At 43.3% G+C, this 19,756-nt stretch overlaps 1 protein-coding gene across 1 annotated transcript; it reads right to left on the bottom strand.

The window, feature by feature from the left end:
• Positions 1–12,787: 12,787 nt before the first annotated feature.
• On the bottom strand, positions 12,788–18,362 carry LOC125552965 (pumilio homolog 24-like). Its single transcript, XM_048716690.1, has 17 exons — positions 18,090–18,362; positions 17,915–17,968; positions 17,370–17,431; positions 17,207–17,288; positions 16,999–17,122; positions 16,803–16,886; positions 16,523–16,637; positions 16,190–16,340; positions 15,865–16,077; positions 15,488–15,559; positions 15,158–15,208; positions 14,997–15,047; positions 14,786–14,893; positions 14,544–14,708; positions 14,105–14,179; positions 13,430–13,668; positions 12,788–13,226 (listed from the first exon to the last, which is right to left on the bottom strand). The coding sequence occupies exons 1-17, from the start codon at positions 18,273–18,275 to the stop codon at positions 13,094–13,096; spliced, it is 1,965 nt and encodes a 654-aa protein (XP_048572647.1). The 5' UTR covers positions 18,276–18,362; the 3' UTR covers positions 12,788–13,093.
• Between the last annotated feature and the right edge of the window lie 1,394 nt (positions 18,363–19,756).

Raw genomic sequence — 19,756 nt, 5'->3', positions numbered from 1 at the left:
GATGACGATGGCGACGGATTCCCCTCTCCGGAGCCCCGAACGGACTCCAGATCAGCCCTCCCGAGAGAGATTAGGGCTTGGCGGCGGCTCCGTATCGTAAAACGCGATGAATCCTTCTCTCTGATTTTTTTCTCCCCGAACACGAATATATGGAGTTGGAGTTGAGGTCGGTGGAGCGTCAGGGGGCCACGGGGCAGGGGGCGTGCCCAGGGGGGTAGGCACGCCCCCACCCTCGTGGACAGGGTGTGGGCCCCCTGACATGGATTCTTCTTCCAATATTTTTTATATATTCCAAAAATAATCTCTTTTCAGGTCATTTTGAGAACTTTTATTTCTGCACAAAAATAACACCATGGCAATTTTTCTGAAAACAACGTTAGTCCGGGTTAGTTCCATTCAAATCAGGCAAGTTAGAGTCTAAAACAAGGGAAAAAGTGTTTGGAAAAGTAGATACGACGAAGACGTATCAGGAACTTGTTTGGACTTTTAGGTTTCGTAGAAGCGGTATGTAAGTGGGGGCGACAACACAGGTGAAGCTCAAAGTCTTACTGTAGGAACAAAGTATGTCTACTAGAGGGGAGTGAGGGTGAATGGGAGTTTTCAAATTTCTTCCGAAAACTCAAAAACTCTCAGAACACAACAGCGGAAAGAAGGATAACAGATAGCAGTGAGTGAAAGTAAACTATCGAACTAAAACTAAACGCAATCATCGATGAGAATCACATGATGGTAAACATACTAGCAGGGTAACTCGAATGTAGTAGTACGAAGGAATAACCAATGAATCTCGGTGAAGAAAAGGTGTTTGGTAGACCAGTTCGACCTTCTACACAAGGACTACGTCTGGTTGGAGGGGTTGTGATTTAACACAGAAGATAAACTCTCTTCACCCTATTCTCCACGACAATTGGTTCGTCAGCAATGCCGATTACTCGTGGTAGATACTTGAGGTGATCTCTGAACCTTTACATACTGCTTCTTCAAGATCCAAAATCACTGTTGGTCTTTGAAGGAAATGACACCTAACCGTCTAGAGAGTTTGCAGCTCTTAAGAGTAATAGGTTGAGCGTACTGGACATAGATTTGAGTGATGCTAAACCACTATCTAATTCTCGGCTCTAGGTTTTTTTTTCCTGGTGGATTTTAAACTCAAATCACTCTGGAGAGGGGGGTGGCTCAAAAAACCCGTAAGAATCAAATGGAGCAGCCACCAGGCAAAGCCGGTGTGGGGTGGCTATTTATAGCCGCAACCTTCCCTAATGGGAAATGACCATTTTGGACACGCGGTCCAGCCAATGGCCAACTGACACGATTGCAACAGTCGGATTTTTGAAGCAATAGTAACATTACTTGAGGAACAAGTAATGCTAACTCTCCGGTCGGAGTCAAATCTCTCGCAGCGAAGAAGATCACAGTCTCTTCCTGGCAAGTATTTGCTCGAAGCACAAAGAGATTTCTCTCACAACTTTCATAGGGTTGAGTTTAGCATCAGAGAACCAAAGCTTCGAACACTATACCCCTCTTAATAGTACAGCAGTCCTATGACTCAATGAAAGAAAATAAGATAACGAAAAGAATACTACGTCTTTAACTTCCTTCGGCTGCAGTCACTTCCTTCGGAAACCACCGAACCAATTACTTTTGGTCAACAATTTTAGGGGTCACTCTTCACATCATAAACTTCGTGCATAATGCTCACTGCAGTGCATGGCATATTCTTCGGAGTTTATAGCAAACGCCTCATGACTTCAGGGACTTGTTACTCTGTGTGCACTAGCAAACACATTAGTCCCTTACTGTTTATGTCAACAATCTTCAAAACATAAGGAGGCAAATTATTGTACTAACAATCTCCCCCCTTTTGAACGATTTTGACAAAACATATAATCATTGAAGAGTGGAGCCGGAAAGATCAGAGATTGCGGGTGCATGCAAGTCGTGTCGCCTGCCAGCTTTGTTTTCGAATCGAAATGATAAAAACAAAAAGCCCTCGCATCGCGTCTAGCTTTCACCGGCAATCGAGATCTACACGACCGAGCCAGAACGCTCACTTCCAGCGGACCATATTTTCACGGACTTGGATCAGACGACCACACAGATGCGTTAAGATGCTGCTTGTCCTGCTTTTTCCGGCATTGTGGCACTCTATGCTGGAATGTGCAGGGTGAAGGAAATATGCCCTAGAGGCAATAATAAAGTTATTATTTATTTCCTTATATCATGATAAATGTTTATTATTCATGCTAGAATTGTATTAACCGGAAACATAATACATGTGTGAATACATAGACAAATAGAGTGTCACTAGTATGCCTCTACTTGACTAGCTCGTTAATCAAAGATGGTTATGTTTCCTAACCATGGACAAAGAGTTGTTATTTGATTAACGGGATCACATCATTAGGTGAATGATCTGATTGACATGACCCATTCCATTAGCTTAGCACCCGATCGTTTAGTATGTTGCTATTGCTTTCTTCATGACTTATACATGTTCCTATGACTATGAGATTATGCAACTCCCGTTTGCCGGAGGAACACTTTGTGTGCTACCAAACGTCACAACGTAACTGGGTGATTATAAAGGTGCTCTACAGGTGTCACCAAAGGTACATGTTGGTTTGGCGTATTTCGAGATTAGGATTTGTCACTCCGATTGTCGGAGAGGTATCTCTGGGCCCTCTCGGTAATGCACATCACATAAGCCTTGCAAGCATTGCAACTAATGAGTTAGTTGTGAGATGATGTATTACAGAACGAGTAAAGAGACTTGCCGGTAACGAGATTGAACTAGGTATTGAGATACCGACGATCGAGTCTCGGGCAAGTAACATACCGATGACAAAGGGAACAACGTATGTTGTTATGCGGTCTAACCGATAAAGATCTTCGTAGAATATGTAGGAACCAATATGAGCATCCAGGTTCCGCTATTGGTTATTGACCAGAGACGTGTCTCGGTCATGTCTACATTGTTCTCGAACCGTAGGGTCCGCACGCTTAACGTTACGATGACAGTTTCATTATGAGTTTATGTATTTTGATGTACCAAAGGTTGTTCGGAGTCCCGGATGTGATCATGGACATTATGAGGAGTCTCGAAATGGCCGAGACATAAAGATCGATATATTGGAAGCCTATATTTGGATATCGGAATCGTTCCGGGTGAAATCGGGATTTTACCGGAGTACCGGAGGGTTACCGGAACCCCCCCGGGGGTTATTGGGCCTACATGGGCCCTAAGGGAGAAGAGGAAAGGAGACAAGAGGTGGCCGCACGCCCCTCCCCTCCCTAGTCCGAATAGGACAAGGAGAGGGGGGCGGCGCCCCCCTTTCCTTTCCCTCTTCCTCCTCTTTCCCCCTTCTCCTTCTCCAACTAGGAAAGAAGGGAGTCCTACTCCCGGTGGGAGTAGGACTCCCCCTTGGCGCGCCCTCCTTGGCCGGCCGCCCCCTCCCCTTGGATCCTTTATATACGGGGGCAAGGGGGCACCGTAGGACACACAAGTTGATCTTCGTGATCGTTCCTTAGCCGTGTGCGATGCCCCCCTCCACCATATTCTACCTCGGTCGTATTGTAGCGGTGCTTAGGCGAAGCCCTGCGACGGTTTAACATCAAGATCATCACCACGCCGTCGTGCTGACGGAACTCCTCCCCGATGCTTTGCTGGATCGGAGCCCGGGGATCGTCATCGAGCTGAACGTGTGCCAAGAACTCGGAGGTGCCGGAGTAACGGTGCTTGGATCGGTTGGACCGGGAAGACGTACGACTACTTCCTCTACGTTGCGTCAACGCTTCCGCTTCGGTCTACGAGGGTATGTAGACAACACTCTCCCCTCTCGTTGCTATGCATCACCATGATCTTGCATGTGCGTAGGAATTTTTTTGAAATTACCACGTTTCCCAACAGTGGTATCAGAGCCAAGATTTTATGTGTTGATGTTATATGCACGAGTAGAACACAAGTGAGTTGTGGGCGATATAAGTCATACTGCTTACCAGCATGTCATACTTTGGTTCGGCGGTATTGTTGGATGAAGCGGCCCGGACCGACATTACGCGTACGCTTACGCGAGACTGGTTCTACCGACGTGCTTTGCACACAGGTGGCTGGCGGGTGTCAGTTTCTCCAACTTTAGTTGAACCAAGTGTGGCTACGCCCGGTCCTTGCGAAGGTTAAAACAGCACCAACTTGACAAACTATCGTTGTGGTTTTGATGCGTAGGTAAGAACGGTTCTTGCTAAGCCCGTAGCAGCCACGTAAAACTTGCAACAACAAAGTAGAGGACGTCTAACTTGTTTTTGCAGGGCATGTTGTGATGTGATATGGTCAAGATGTGATGAGATATAAGTTGTTGTATGAGATGATCATGTTTTGTTGAAGTTATCGGCAACTGGCAAAAGCCTTATGGTTATCTCTTGCATAAGATGCAAGCGCCAAATAATTGATTTACTTTATCGTTATGCGATAGCAATAGTTGCAAGAGCAATAGTTGGTGAGACGTCCACGTGACGACACATTGATATAGATCAAGATGATGGAGATCATGGTGTCATGCCGGTGACGATAGAGATCATGACGGTACTTTGGAGATGGAGATCAAAGGCACAAGATGATCATGGCCATATCATGTCACATATTTTGATTGCATGTGATGTTTATCTTGTATACATCTTATTTTGCTTATTTCGACGGTAGCTTTATAAGATGATCTCTCACTAAATTTCAAGATAAAAGTGTTCTCCCTGAGTATGCACCGTTGCCAAAGTTCGTCGTGCCCAGACACCACGTGATGATCGGGTGTGATAAGCTCTACGTCCATCTACAACGGGTGCAAGACAGTTTTGCACACGCGGAATACTCAGGTTAAACTTGACGAGCCTAGCATATGCAGATATGGCCTCGGAACACTGGAGACCGAAAGGTCGAGCGTGAATCATATAGTAGATATGATCAACATAGTGATGTTCACCATTGAAAACTACTCCATCTCACGTGATGATCGGACATGGTTTAGTTGATTTGGATCACGTGATCACTTAGATGATTAGAGGGATGTCTATCTAAGTGGGAGTTCTTAAGTAATATGATTAATTGAACTTAAATTTATCATGAACTTAGTCCTGGTAGTATTAGCATATCTATGTTGTAGATCAATAGCTCGCGTTGTTGCTTCCCTATGTTTGTTTTGATATGTTCCTAGAGAAAAACTATGTTGAAAGATGTTAGTAGCAATGATGCGGATTGGATCCGTGATATGAGGTTTATCCTCATTGCTGCACAGAAAAATTATGTTCTTGATGCACCTCTAGGTGACAGACCTATTGCAGGAGCAGATGCAGACGTTATGAACGTTTGGCTAGCTCAATATGATGACTACTTGATAGTTTAGTGCACCATGCTTAACGGCTTAGAATCAGGACTTCAAAGACGTTTTGAACGTCATGGACCATATGAGATGTTCCAGGAGTTGAAGTTAATATTTCAAGCAAATACCCGAGTTGAGAGATATGAAGTCTCCAACAAGTTCTATAGCTACAAGATGGAGGAGAATCGCTCAAGCAGTGAGCATGTACTCAGATTGTCTGGGTACTACAATCGCTTGAATCAAGTGGGAGTTAATCTTCCAGATAAGATAGTGATTGACAGAATTCTCTAGTCACCATCACCAAGTTAGTAGAACTTCGTGATGAACTATAGTATGCAAGGGATAACGGAAACGATTCTCAAGCTCTCCGTGATGCTAAAATCGACGAAGGTAGAAATGAAGAAAAACATCACGTGTTGATGGTAGACAAGACCACTAGTTTCAAGAAAAGGGCAAAAGGAAGAAGGGGGACTTCAAGAAGAACGACAAGCAAGTTGCTGCTCAAGTGAAGAAGCCCAAGTCTGGACCTAAGCCTGAGACTGAGTGCTTCTACTGCAAAGGGACTGGTCACTAGAAGCGGAACTACCCCAAGTAATTGGTGGATAAGAAGGATGGCAAAGTGAACAAAGGTATATTTGATATACATGTTATTGATGTGTACTTTACTAGTGTTTATAGCAACCCCTCGGCATTTGATACTGGTTCAGTTGCTAAGAGTAGTAACTCGAGACGGGAGTTGCAGAATAAACAGAGACTAGTTAAAGGTGAAGTGACGATGTGTATTGGAAGTAGTTCCAAGATTGATATGATCATCATCGCACACTTCCTATACTTTCGGGATTAGTGTTGAACCTAAATAAGTGTTATTTAGTGTTTGCGTTGAGCATAAATATGATTGGATCATGTTTATTACAATACGGTTATTCATGTAAGTTAGAGAATAATTGTTGTTCTGTTTACATGAATAAAACCTTCTATGGTCATACACCCAACGAAAATGGTTTGTTGGATCTCGATCATGGCGATACACATTTTCATAATATTGAAGCCAACAGATGCAAAGTTAATGATGATAGTGCAACTTATTTGTGGCACTGACGTTTATGTCATATTGGTGTAAAGCGCATGAAGAAAAGTCATGCTGATGGGCTTTTGGAATCACTTGATTATGAATCAGTTGATGCTTGCGAACCATGCCTCATGGGCAAGATGACTAAGACTCCGTTCTCCAGAACAATGGAGCGAGCAACAGATTTGTTGGAAATCATACATACTGATGTATGTGGTCCGATGAATATTAAGGCTCGCGGTAGGTATCATTATTTTCTGATCTTCACAGATGATTTAAGCATATATGTGTATATCTACTTAATGAAGCATAAGTCTGAAACATTTGAAAAGTTCAAAGAATTTCAGAGTGAAGTTGAAAATCATCGTAACAAGAAAATAAAGTTTCTACGATCTGGTCGTGGAGGAGAATATTTGAGTTATGAGTTTGGTCTTCATTTGAAAAAATGCAGAATAGTTTCGCAACTCACGCCACCTGGAACACCACAGCGTAATGGTGTGTCCGAACGTCCTAATCGTACTTTACTAGATATGGTGCGATCGATGATGTCTCTTACTGATTTACCGCTATCGTTTTGGGGTTATGCTTTAGAGACAGCCGCATTCACGTTAAATAGGGCACCATCGAAATCCATTGAGACAACGCCTTATGAATTGTGGTTTGGCAAGAAACCAAAGTTGTCGTTTCTTAAAGTTTGGGGCTGCGATGCTTATGTGAAAAAGCTTCAACCTGATAAGCTCGAACCCAAATCGGAGAAATGTGTCTTCATAGGATACCCAAAAGAGACTATTGGGTACACCTTCTATCACAGATCCGAAGGCAAGACTTTTGTTGCTAAATTCGGAACATTTCTGGAGAAGGAGTTTCTCTCGAAAGAAGTAAGTGGGAGGAAAGTAGAACTTGATGAGGTAACTGTACCTGCTCACTTATTGGAAAGTAGTTCATCGCAGAAACCGGTTTCTACGACACCTACACCAATTAGTGAAGAAGTTAATGATGATGACCATGAAACTTCAGATCAAGTTGTTACTGAACCTCGTAGATCAACCAGAGTAAGATCCGCACCAGAGTGGTACGGTAATCCTGTTCTGGAAGTTATGTTACTAGACCATGACGAACCTATGAACTATGAAGAAGTGATGGTGAGCCCAGATTCCGCAAAATGGCTTGAGGCCATGAAATCTGAGATGGGATCCATGTATGAGAACAAAGTATGGAATTTGGTTGACTTGCCCGATGATCGGCAAGCCATAGAAAATAAATGGATTTTCAGGAGGAAGACGGACGCTGATAGTAGTGTTACTATCTACAAAGCTAGACTTGTCGAAAAAAGGTTTTTGACAAAGTTCAAGGTGTTGACTATGATGAGATTTTCTCACTCGTAGCGATGCTTAAGTCTGTCCGAATCATGTTAGCAAATTGCCGCATTTTATGAAATTTGGCAAATGGATGTCAAAACTGCAATCCTAAATGGATTTCTGGAAGAAGAATTATATATGATGCAAGGAAGGTTTTGTCAATCCAAAGGGAGCTAACAAAGTGTGCAAGCTCCAGCGATCCATTTATGGACTGGTGCAAGCCTCTCGGAGTTGGAATAAATGCTTTGATAGTGTCATCAAAGCATTTGGTTTTGTACAGACTTTTGGAGAAGCCTGTATTTACAAGAAAGTGAGTGGGAGCTCTGTAGCATTTCTGATATTATATGTGGATGACATATTGCTGATTGGAAATAATATAGAATTTCTGGATAGCATAAAGGGATACTTGAATAAGAGTTTTTCTATGAAAGACCTCGGTGGAGCTGCTTACATATTGGGCATCAAGATATATAGAGATAGATCAAGACGCTTAATTGGACTTTCACAAAGCACATACCTTGACAAAGTTTTGAAAAAGTTCAAAATGGATCAAGCAAAGAAAGGGTTCTTGCCTGTGTTACAAGGTGTGAAGTTGAGTAAGACTCAATGCCCGACCACTGCAGAAGATAGAGAGAAGATGAAAGATGTTCCCTATGCTTCAGCCATAGGCTCTATCATGTATGCAATGTTGTGTACCAGACCTGATGTGTGCCTTGCTATAAGTCTAGCGGGGAGGTACCAAAGTAATCCAGGAGTGGATCACTGGACAGCGGTCAAGAACATCCTAAAATACCTGAAAAGGATTAAGGATATGTTTCTCGTTTATGAAGGTGACAAAGAGCTCATCGTAAATGGTTACGTTGACGCAAGCTTTGACACTGATCCGGACGATTCTAAATCGCAAACCGGATACGTGTTTATATTAAACGGTGGAGCTGTCAATTGGTGCAGATCTAAATAAAGCGTCGTGGCGGGGTCTACGTGTGAAGCGGAGTACATAGCTGCTTCGGAAGCAGCAAATGAAGGAGTCTGGATGAAGGAGTTCATGTCCGATCTAGGTGTCATACCTAGTGCATTGGGTCCAATGAAAATCTTTTGTGACAATACTAGTGCAATTGCCTTGGCGAAGGAATCCAGATTTCACAAGAGAACCAAGCACATCAAGAGACGCTTCAATTCCATCCGGGATCTAGTCCAGGTGGGAGACATAGAAATTTGCAAGATACATACGGATCTGAATGTTGCAGACCCGTTGACTAAGCCTCTTCCACGAGCAAAACAAGATCAGCACCAAGGCTCCATGGGTGTTAGAATCATTACTGTGTAATCTAGATTATTAAATCTAGTGCAAGTGGGAGACTGAAGGAAATATGCCCTAGAGGCAATAATAAAGTTATTATTTATTTCCTTATATAATGATAAATGTTTATTATTCATGCTAGAATTGTATTAACCGGAAACATAATACATGCGTGAATACATAGACAAACAGAGTGTCACTAGTATGCCTCTACTTGACTAGCTCGTTGATCAAAGATGGTTAAGTTTCCTAACCATTGACATGGGTTGTCATTTGATTAACGAGATCACATCATTAGGAGAATGATGTGATTGACTTGACCCATTCCGTTAGCTTAGCACTTGATCGTATAGTTTGTTGATATTGCTTTCTTCATGACTTATACATGTTCCTATGACTATGAGATTATGCAACTCCCGTTTACCGGAGGAACACTTTGTGTGCTATCAAACGTCACAACGTAACTGGGTGATTATAAAGGTGCTCTACAGGTGTCTCCAAAGGTACTTGTTGGGTTGGCGTATTTCGAGATTAGGATTTGTCACTCCGATTGTCGGAGAGGTATCTCTGGGCCCTCTCGGTAATGCACATCACTTAAGCCCTGCAAGCATTGCAACTAATGAGTTAGTTGCGGGATGATGTATTACGGAACGAGTAAAGGGACTTGCCGGTAACGAGATTGAACTAGGTATTGAGATACCGACGATCGAATCTCAGGCAAGTAACATACCGATGACAAAGGGAACAACGTATGTTATTATGCGGTCTGACCGATAAAGATCTTAGTAGAATATGTGGGAGCCAATATGAGCATCCAGGTTCCGCTATTGGTTATTGACCGGAGACGTGTCTCGGTCATGTCTACATAGTTCTCGAACTCGTAGTGTCCGCACGCTTAACGTTACGATGACAGATTTATTATGAGTTTATGTGTTTTGATATACCGAAGGTTGTTCGGAGTCCCGGATGTGATCATGGACATGACGAGGAGTCTCGAAATGGTCGAGACATAAAGATTGATATATTGGACGACTATATTCGGACACCTGAAATGTTCCGGAGAAGTTTCGGATAAAACCGAAGTGCCGGAGGGTTACCGGAAACCCCGGGGGAACTAATGGGCCTCGATGGGCCTTAGTGGAGAGAGAGAGAGAGGGGCAGTCAGGGCAGGCCGCGTGCCCCCTCCCCCTTGAGTCCGAATTGGACAAGGAAGGGGGGGCGGCGCCCCCCTTTCCTTCTCCCTCTCCCTCTCCTTCCTTCCCCCTCTCTCCCTTTTGGTGGAAACCTACTAGGACTTGGAGTCCTAGTAGGATTCCCCTCTTGGGGGCGCGCCATAGAGGGCCGGCCGGCCTCCCCCTTGCTCCTTTATATACGGGGGCAGGGGCACCCTAGATATACAACAATTGATCATTGATCTCTTAGCCGTGTGCGGTGCCCCCCTCCACCATAGTCCACCTTGATAATACTGTAGCGGTGCTTAGGCGAAGCCCTGCGTCGGTAGAACATCAACATCGTCACCACGCCATCGTGCTGACGAAACTCTCCCTCAACACTCGGCTGGATCGGAGTTCGAGGGACGTCATCGGGCTGAACGTGTGCTGAACTCGGAGGTGCCGTACGTTCGATACTTGATCGGTCGGATCGTGAAGACGTACGACTACATCAACCGTGTTGTGCTAACGCTTTCGCTTTCGGTCTACGAGGGTACGTAGATAACACTCTCCCCTCTCGTTGCTATGCATCACCATGATCTTGCGTGTGCGTAGGAAATTTTTTGAAATTACTACGTTCCCCAACAAAGTTAGTACTGCTATTGTTAGTGTTACACTTGCTACAAAATGATTGCTATCACTGTTACTCTTACTATTGATGTGGCTACTATTATCAAAACTATCATACTAATTTGCTACTGATCACTTTGCTGCAGATAATTAATCTTCAGGTGTGGTTGAATTGACAACTCAGCTGTTAATACTTGCAAATATTCTTTGGCTCCCCTTGTGTCGAATCAATAAATTTGGGTTGAATACTCTGTCCTCGAAAACTGTTGTGATCCCCTATACTTGTGGGTTATCAGAGGGAGGGGATGGGGAGTGTGGGAGAGTTTTGGGGAATGAGAGGGAAAGTGGCCACGATGTGTCCCCAACAGGCAGGCCAGGGGAGGACAAGGGCACGCATCTTGCCCGTCCGCACGATGTCTGTTTCAACGCAAACGCGGCCCCATTTTGGGTCGGGAATGGACCGGCGGTGGACAAAAAACAGACGTTTGTCCGTTTGCTCCCGTGCTTTGGGACGCGGTTTGTGTCCGTTTACTCCCAAACGGACGCTACCGGACCATTTGGGGTCATGCGCTGGAGTTGGCCTTACGAACAATCGGAAAAAATTATGCTATATTCAGGATTTATAAATGGAACAAAACAAGATGATATGAGAATAAGCATTAAACATGTGAATCGTGCATACAAAAGATCCAAAAAAAATAAATTTTGGACAAGATATAAATGGAGATATCCAGTAAGATCATTATTTTATGGATGAGTCCAAAATACATTCAAAACACATGTGTGTGCAAATATATATGCAACACATACAAGCACTTGTAAGTCATAGCACACCCTCTTACCGCATCCATCAAAAACCAAAAAGAAATGAATAAGTGACCAGCAAGGAATAAGGTTATCAATGAAAGAAAAGCAGTTTCTGGCGTGTATAAGTTTCTAAGTGGAAAATATTCATCACAATTTGCATCCACAAAGAAGCTTGCGGACATAAGCTAGTTGCTGGAGATAAGAACATGATATCCATGAGTGAATTCATTAGACACACGGCACAAAATGGCCTTTGCATAATAGTGAATTACCAGGCATAAGAAAAATACCACAATTAAAGAGAGTATTTTTTGCAATTTCATCAATATTGCACGTGAGAGCACTTTGAGGAATTGTTATGCAAAAATTGCTTAATTTTCGTCATATTTGGGATAAATAGATGATTTATAAATGCCCCTGGTATGCTTCTTCTCAAATGTCACACATGTTTCGACAACTCAAAACGGTGCCAAGGCTCATCTACGCATGGTGAATAGTAATTTTTGAAATAATAGTGAATAATTTCCACAAAAAAACTAAAAACTTTAGGCATCCATGATGCTCATGTGGGCAAGGTGCATGCAAAAATTTGTGACTTTTGGACATCTGAGGAGCCACATGTTCTAACTATCTCGAGGTTTAAAGCTATCGCGGAAAACACAAATTCCCCAAGTACTTTTCATGCCATGAGGCAACTCGCCGGATTAAAATGTAAAGGAACCGCGCCATATATGACACGTGAGCTGACATTGCCTCACATAAATTTTGGAAATTTCCAAATTACTTGTATTGGGATCATGTTGATGTACATGCTATTCTTCGTCCTCCACTCCTCTCTGTTCTCTCTTTCCCCTCTGCATTAGCTCGGGTGACATGAAAACGGAATTGAAGATTTTAGAGAGAGAAAAAGTCAAGCTAATTGCAGAACCACCATGAAATCCATGTTCCATCAATATCTGATATGGCAACAACAAACCTTAGCAGCTAACTTTCTAAACACCGATTTTTCTTTTTCAGATTAAAGGTGGATCAGGTGGAGAATGCATCGTGGACCTTGTTCTCAACAGCAGCACACAGCGAGAGGTGCAGCTTTTAGCATGCCAATATGCAAATGAAATCTACTTTGGTCACATCGTCTGCTTAGATGTGATGGCGAACGGTCAAACTTATGCCACATCACACGAATATATCGCAGCAAACCTCCCCAGTAACAGTCAAGTATTAACCTAAACCCTTAACGACTGTATGTATTTCGAGTCCATTGGTATCCAGTGCCAAAATTGAACATACACCTCGAGTAGGATGACCACGGATGTATGTATTACACTCTTTCATCCACAACAGGCAAGCACGGACGCCGCCTTGGCCTGCTTGTGTTGCTGGCGATGGCGAGAGGCCCGTCGAGAGAAGACTCACTTCTTCTCCGCTGCTTTATGGTCTGGAATCTTCAGTATGCCACTGTCGATGAGCAGCTGCACCTCGGATTTCGCAAGATCCTTCACCTTGGAATCCGGAGATTCCAGATAGGCAGCCACCACCTTGGAGCTGCAGCAGCGACCAACAAGTTCAACAGAGTATCAGCGCATGATTCCTTTTTTTTCATCCTTCAAAATACAACCTCAGCAGTGCAATGTTGTGCGTAAATTGCAACAAATAGTTGAAATTTTATTCATCGCATTTCCATGGTCCACAAACTAGATGAACAGATTAAACAACTGACATATCGATGACGAGTCATTCTGAGGTACCTGAATCCATCTGCAAATGACTTGCACTTCCCTTTGAGGGCTTTTTTCCATAGGGTAGCGGCAAACTCAGGGCAATCAAGTATCATCTTTCTGATTACGCGGCTCGAGTGGTAGTTATCAAAGGCGTGCTCAACATCTTCTGTCCTCGGGCGTGCTGCGTCAGAAGCTATAGCATTGTGAAGCACGTGGATCCTGTCGGTGACCCCCTCCAAGACATTATTTTTTCCACCTACAGCAACCTTGGAAAATTGGGAATACAGAATCTCAGCAGGTGCAATCATGAAGCTCTTCAATAGTCAATTACTCATTTGTATCAAGAGTTAGACCAAGAAAACAGTCATTAAGGTAGTAGGTTTGTGTGTAGACTGGAGTGCCGTTTTCTTTTACGGGAGGTTGATTCATCATTAAGGAACAGTGAATAACAGTAATACTACGCACGGGCATAAGGACCAGCACATCCAGAGAAAAGGTCCCATCAACTCATAAGAATATTTTCAAATTGTCAAATAATAATCAGGGACAATGCTCGTCTCTTGTGATGGTCATGGAAGTAAAAGCATATTTATCACAAGTAGCTCCTTTCACGAAGAAATAGCATAGATGAATGAATATTCTCCCAAGATACTGGCTATACAGGTACAGGTAGAAGCATGGAGCATTGACCAAGGAGATTACCTCGTATAATACATCTTTGCCGAAGTTTGTTCTAAGTAACTCTCCAACATTTTCAATGCAAGTCTCGATGAGAACCTGCAAAGGAAAAATAACACCTACATTATTGCTTGGATTAGGGGATACGTGACTGTGGGAGCATAGTAATGTCGGGATCAGGGTGTTATGTGACTAATGGGGGCGGAGTAATGTTGCGACTAGGTTTTCTTTGACAAATGGTCACCTTTAAATCATACTCCCTCCATCCCAAAATAAGTGTCGCTGATTTAGTACAACTTTATATTACCTTTGTACTAAATCAACGACACTTATTTTTGTACGGAGGGAGTACTAAACTACTGCAACAATAAATGTAGATCTCTTGAGGTGGAAAACTACATACTACAAAAGAAATAACGTTGAATAAATAAATAAAAAGTTAAATACATATTACAAGTATCACCTCAAAAAGCTCGCTTTTCACCAACAGTTCTTGCCGCCGTTTAAACGGGTCCTTCTTGCTATCAGATGCAACCAGTGTGTCTTCTGAACCCCCATGTTCTTTGTCAGCTACATCATCCAACTTACTATCCAAGTTAACTTTAGTAGCACTCTCTGATGCCTCATCCTGAAACAAAAAAAGCAAATTTCTGGGGGCCTGTCTCTCTTCAAAGTACTTAACAGTTAATAGAGTAGGTAACTTGCCTTTGAAACAAGGGAAGGCACACTGTACTTCAGACAATTCAAATCAGTCGGAGTCAGATAACGTGAGCAAAGTGGGTGAAGTAGCTGCAGCAATGGGCGTCTCCCGTTCTGTTCCAGCAAGGAGCTCAATCATAAACAGTCTCATCTCTCATGTGGGTATAACTAATAGCAAATAAAAATAAGGATATCAGAAGCTCGTTATTCCTTTTACCTTGTCAAATATGAGTTCCTTTAAATGCTTTGTCAGCTCATCAATTACAACCTACAAATATTGAAAGTAAGCTATAATAAGCACATGAACAGCTGCCTCTTCAGATTGCTTGTAATGGCAGCATAACACTTGCTTCAAGCAAACGATTGGTGCTGGCTAACCTTAGTAACAAGTTTTGTGTCATCAACAATGGAGAGAAGACAAGCAAGGAACTGGAGAAAATAAGAAATGTTAGTTTAGTTGATGATTAACCACTTGGAAGCATAAAACCATCTGAAATTACTGTGGATAGGAGAATGTTTATAAAGGTTAAAGCATAAAATTTACACAGTACCATCCTATTTAAACACTAAAATAAGCTACTCCCTCCGTTCACTTTTATAAGTCATTTCAGACAACTGAAAATAGGCTATTTTGCACATTGTCTGAAATGTCTTTAAGGCCTTATAAAAGTGAACAGAGGGAGTATTACATATATAGACATCACTTACAAGGCATCCATAATCACCAAGAGCAAGCTTCATATTCTGCCCCTTCAAGCTTTTGATAATTTTCTTCCTATCCTGAAATGCATTACCATGTTAAATGACAAAACCACACTGGAAATAAGCAAGAATGAAAAGAAATACTACTGGAATAAGCAAGAATGAAAAGAAATACTACTGGGTATGCAGCATGAGGCACTAACTAATGCACGGGTCAATTTGCATGACTATTTAGTGTCTCTGAAATCTACAGAAGTTATTAATAGATAAACATTGGAAAAAGCAGATGAGTGGGCAAAGTTAAACCAAGTGATCACTCTGAAATCTCTCTCTTTTAGATACAAATAAGAAAATGGAAAGAGACAAGAAAAAAGAAAATGTACCTTCGCACTGCCATGCTTGAGGCAAGCAAGTCCTATTTTTAAACCTTCCCTCGTCTGCATGATCCGAATGAGAAGTGGTTCTGAAGATCTTTTCTTCTTAGCTTTTGATTTCGTTGCTACTTCAGCGACCCCTGATAGTTCATCTCCATCTACGACAGATGACCCTTGGGTAAGATGGGGGATTAACTGACGAATCACGTCCAAGGCTGATGTCTACAAAACACATGCATATATTAGATAGTGCGATATACTGAAGAAACATTTCACCAGAAAAGGAGAGCTTTGTTATAAAGATAGGACAATCACGTCAATGAAATCCATTTACCTTATCCGCAATTGTTAAGTACTCCAATATGACCGTGTGAACTATGGAATACTCAACAATACCCTTCTCCAAAAGTGGCTGGATAACAGTAGTCATATACTGCAGGACAGATGATTTCTGTAGTCCAAGCTTGGAAATTGTTTCTAACAAACTGAAAAAGAAAGTTGAACTTTAGTATATTGAACTAGACAAATAACTGCAGCCACCGATGGCAGGATAAATGGGTGACCACAAAAATATTTCCCTCCGCCCAAGTTAAGTTTTGTACAGAGATGTAACAAAAGTTAACAGGACACTACAAAGCAGATGTATGACAAGACATTAAATACCAACCTGCATGATTTTTGTTCAGTCAAGTCTTTGAACAGCTGAAGCTCAGTGGAGTACAATTCCAACAACAAACTTCTTTTCTGAGGCGGTGTCGCCTGATGAAAGGTGCAATCAACAACTGCAAGAAAGAGTGCATCTCAATGTGAGATTACCATGTACCACCCCTTTACTTGTATAGCAAATAGAAACGCATGAGTACAATGGCATTCAACAATTAACTCCTGTTGCTCTTATAAACGACAAGTTCCTACCCCTTATGACAATAACACATAGCAACACATACCTGCGGCTCCTATTGTGTGACGAAGTAGAGAAGCGACATGACCATGAAGGGAAGAGATGAACAAGGCAAGCTGTTTTTTAGTGGCTGCAGTCACACAAAAAAAGGTATGTTAGCCAAGCAAGGGTTATCAAATAAACGACCAACATTCTCACATAAGAACCCATACGAGTTTTTAGCAAATCATGGAGAAATTTACCAAGTTTTATGAGCTTCTTCACAAGGAAAACAGCGTATTTCTTGCGAGAAAGATGGAGCAAATGTGGCTGCAGGGCAACAAAAACAGCATCCCTCTCTGGCTGTGAGCACCACTTGACACATGTCTGGAAAAAGAATGGTGGCTATCGGAATAAGCACCAAAACACCATAAGCAGCGCACTCATAAAGACTGATCATCGTCAACTTACTTGAAGAACACGTGCGGTTACATGGGATCCAGCAATTTCGAAATATTTGCCATCCATTTTACGGAGAGCCTCGGTTACTAGCCTGTAGAGATGATGACAAACCCATCAGCATAAGAAGTTGAACATAAGTTGCAACTAACAAGACTTTAATAGTGACACTTACTTGGATCTATTCTCCTTGCTCACATCACGACATCTCATCTTTTCCCATAGTACTGCGAGTTCCTGTCAATATTAGGGGTCGACAGCACACCAAGTCAGAGTTGCCCAAAGTATGGTGCTGAATCATCACAAACAGAGGAGACGGTTCAAGCAGGCACTGCTACTGTCTATTACTGGGATTACTGGGATCAAAACCAGTTTTTGCTTCACTATCAAAATTAAGTAATGCTATCAGCATAACTCAAGTCCAAAACTAAAAATCCAGAAGATGTAACACTCAGATTTCTGTTATTTTGGTTTAGGCTACAAGCAATATTAAGTGATTGATTATTATGTACTCCCTCCATTCCAAAATAGATGACCCAACTTTATACTAACTTTAGTACAAAGTTAATACAAAGTTGGGTCATCTATTTTGGAACGGAGGGAGTATGCAGCAAGTGCAATCTGAACTTTGAACATACAAGGAAACGTGATCAGACGCACAGCCAGGAGTTGAGATGCACATGCATAATCTGAGCATACAGAGCGGATAGCGTAGATTACCTTCTCGAGGTTGTAATTGGGCTTCCGCTTCATCTTCCTGGACTCGGACATTTCCTGCCACAACCAACGCCAGTCCACAGTTTCAGCTCAAACTCAAGCAGCAGCAGCCGACACTCTAAACCAACACCCATGCTCCGGCTATCACGGCAAAAGGAAAGGAGCGCCGTTAAAATACCTTGGCTGCGACCCGCTTTTCCTTGGCGGTGACGGGCTGCGGCTTGGGCTTGGCGGCGGGGGCGTCGTAGGTCTTCTTCCGCTTGGCGGCGTCGCCGGGGCCGGCCCCCTTGGAGGGCGCCTTGGGCCTCCCCGCGGCCTCGCGCTTCCGCTTGTTGGCGCCCGGGTGGTCGCCGCCGCCGGCCATGGCTGCGCGAGGCGGTGTCGGCGAACGGAGGAGCGGGCGAGCGAGGGTTTACCTGGTAGCGCCGGAGGTAGAGGCCGGGACAGGTTGTTCGAGCTAGGGTTTATTATTGCACGCATTCCCGGCGCGAGTGGGCTTGCGGCACGGCCTGGCCCGCATTCACGCAGCAACGCATTGGGCCTGCGACACTTGTCGGCCCGCGCAGCGTCACCCGGCCGCTTAGACCGAGAACCCATGTGCGCGTCACGAAGCTCTGGCCTCGCACCGGGTCCATCTAACTGGGTCGGCCCATGTGCTGGAACAATGTAGCGGGACGATACTGTACCATTCGGTTCACTGTAAGCGTCACGTTTTATTCTCGGATTTTATTTTCAGATATTTTGAATATATGAAAATATACGCTGAGAATAATTTAGAATACACGATGAGCATTTTTTATTGTATGATGAACAATTTTCAAATATGCATGGAACATTTTGAACAATTTTCAAATATGCATGGAACAATGTTTGAATATGCATTGAACACTTGTGTAATGTACATTGGACAAATTTTTTATACACATTGAACTTTTTGTAATATACACTGAAAAAATTCAAATATACAGTGACCATTTGTAGTATTCGTTGAACAAATTCTTAATATACAATTAACATTTTATAATGCACAGTGAACCTTTTTGTAATATACTATGAACATTTTCTTATTACACAATGAACATTTGTAATACACAAAAAATTTGAAAAAATAAAGGAAAAACATAAAGAAAAGAATATAGATATAAAATGGAAAAGAAAAAGAAAAAGGGGAAAGGAAAAAAATAAAAGAAACATAAAAGAGATGGAAACAGTGAAGCCGACTATGGTCCGGCCCAAACAGGGGCGTCGGATGGGACGCCTTCAGCGAAGCCTCACCTGTATGACGCATGCGGGCTTATATAGGATTCGTCCTTAGGCCAACTCCAACATAGGAACCATCATGTCCGTTTAGGCCGAAACGAACATACGACACAGCCCAGCGCGCAGCTGCATCCGCATTTTTTGTCGTTTGGCATCCGGACCGTCCATTCCTGGCGCCCGTTTGCGTCCACGCGGATGTCGAACGGACGCCCATGCGCTTGCTCGTCGTCCGTCTCGGGGACGCGTGGCGGCCGTCCACCTATCTCCACCGTGCAATATCAATGCGCACGCACGGCGGGCCCTAGCTGTCGGGCATAGTGGGTCATCATCCTTCTTGATGTGGAAGCCATGGACCAGCCACTCCATAACATCCACTTCCTAGCTGGGTTGCCTCCTCAAGCCCCGACACGAGCAAACCCTAGTCACCGTCGTCGCATCCCACTCGCCCACCTCCCCGTCGGTGTCATGGGCTGGCATTGGATCACCAAGGGGAAGCACGACCAGGAGGTCGGCTCCTCCTTTGGTCGACGCCACTCCATCAGGTCCTCCCCGCGCGCACCACCTCCTCCTCCCCGCATTTGAGAT

This window comes from Triticum urartu, chromosome 4 (genome assembly GCF_003073215.2).
Source record: "Triticum urartu cultivar G1812 chromosome 4, Tu2.1, whole genome shotgun sequence".
Lineage (NCBI taxonomy): Eukaryota > Viridiplantae > Streptophyta > Magnoliopsida > Poales > Poaceae > Triticum > Triticum urartu.
Note: the sequence above shows the minus strand (reverse complement) of the source record. Positions and strands in the feature narration are given on the sequence as shown.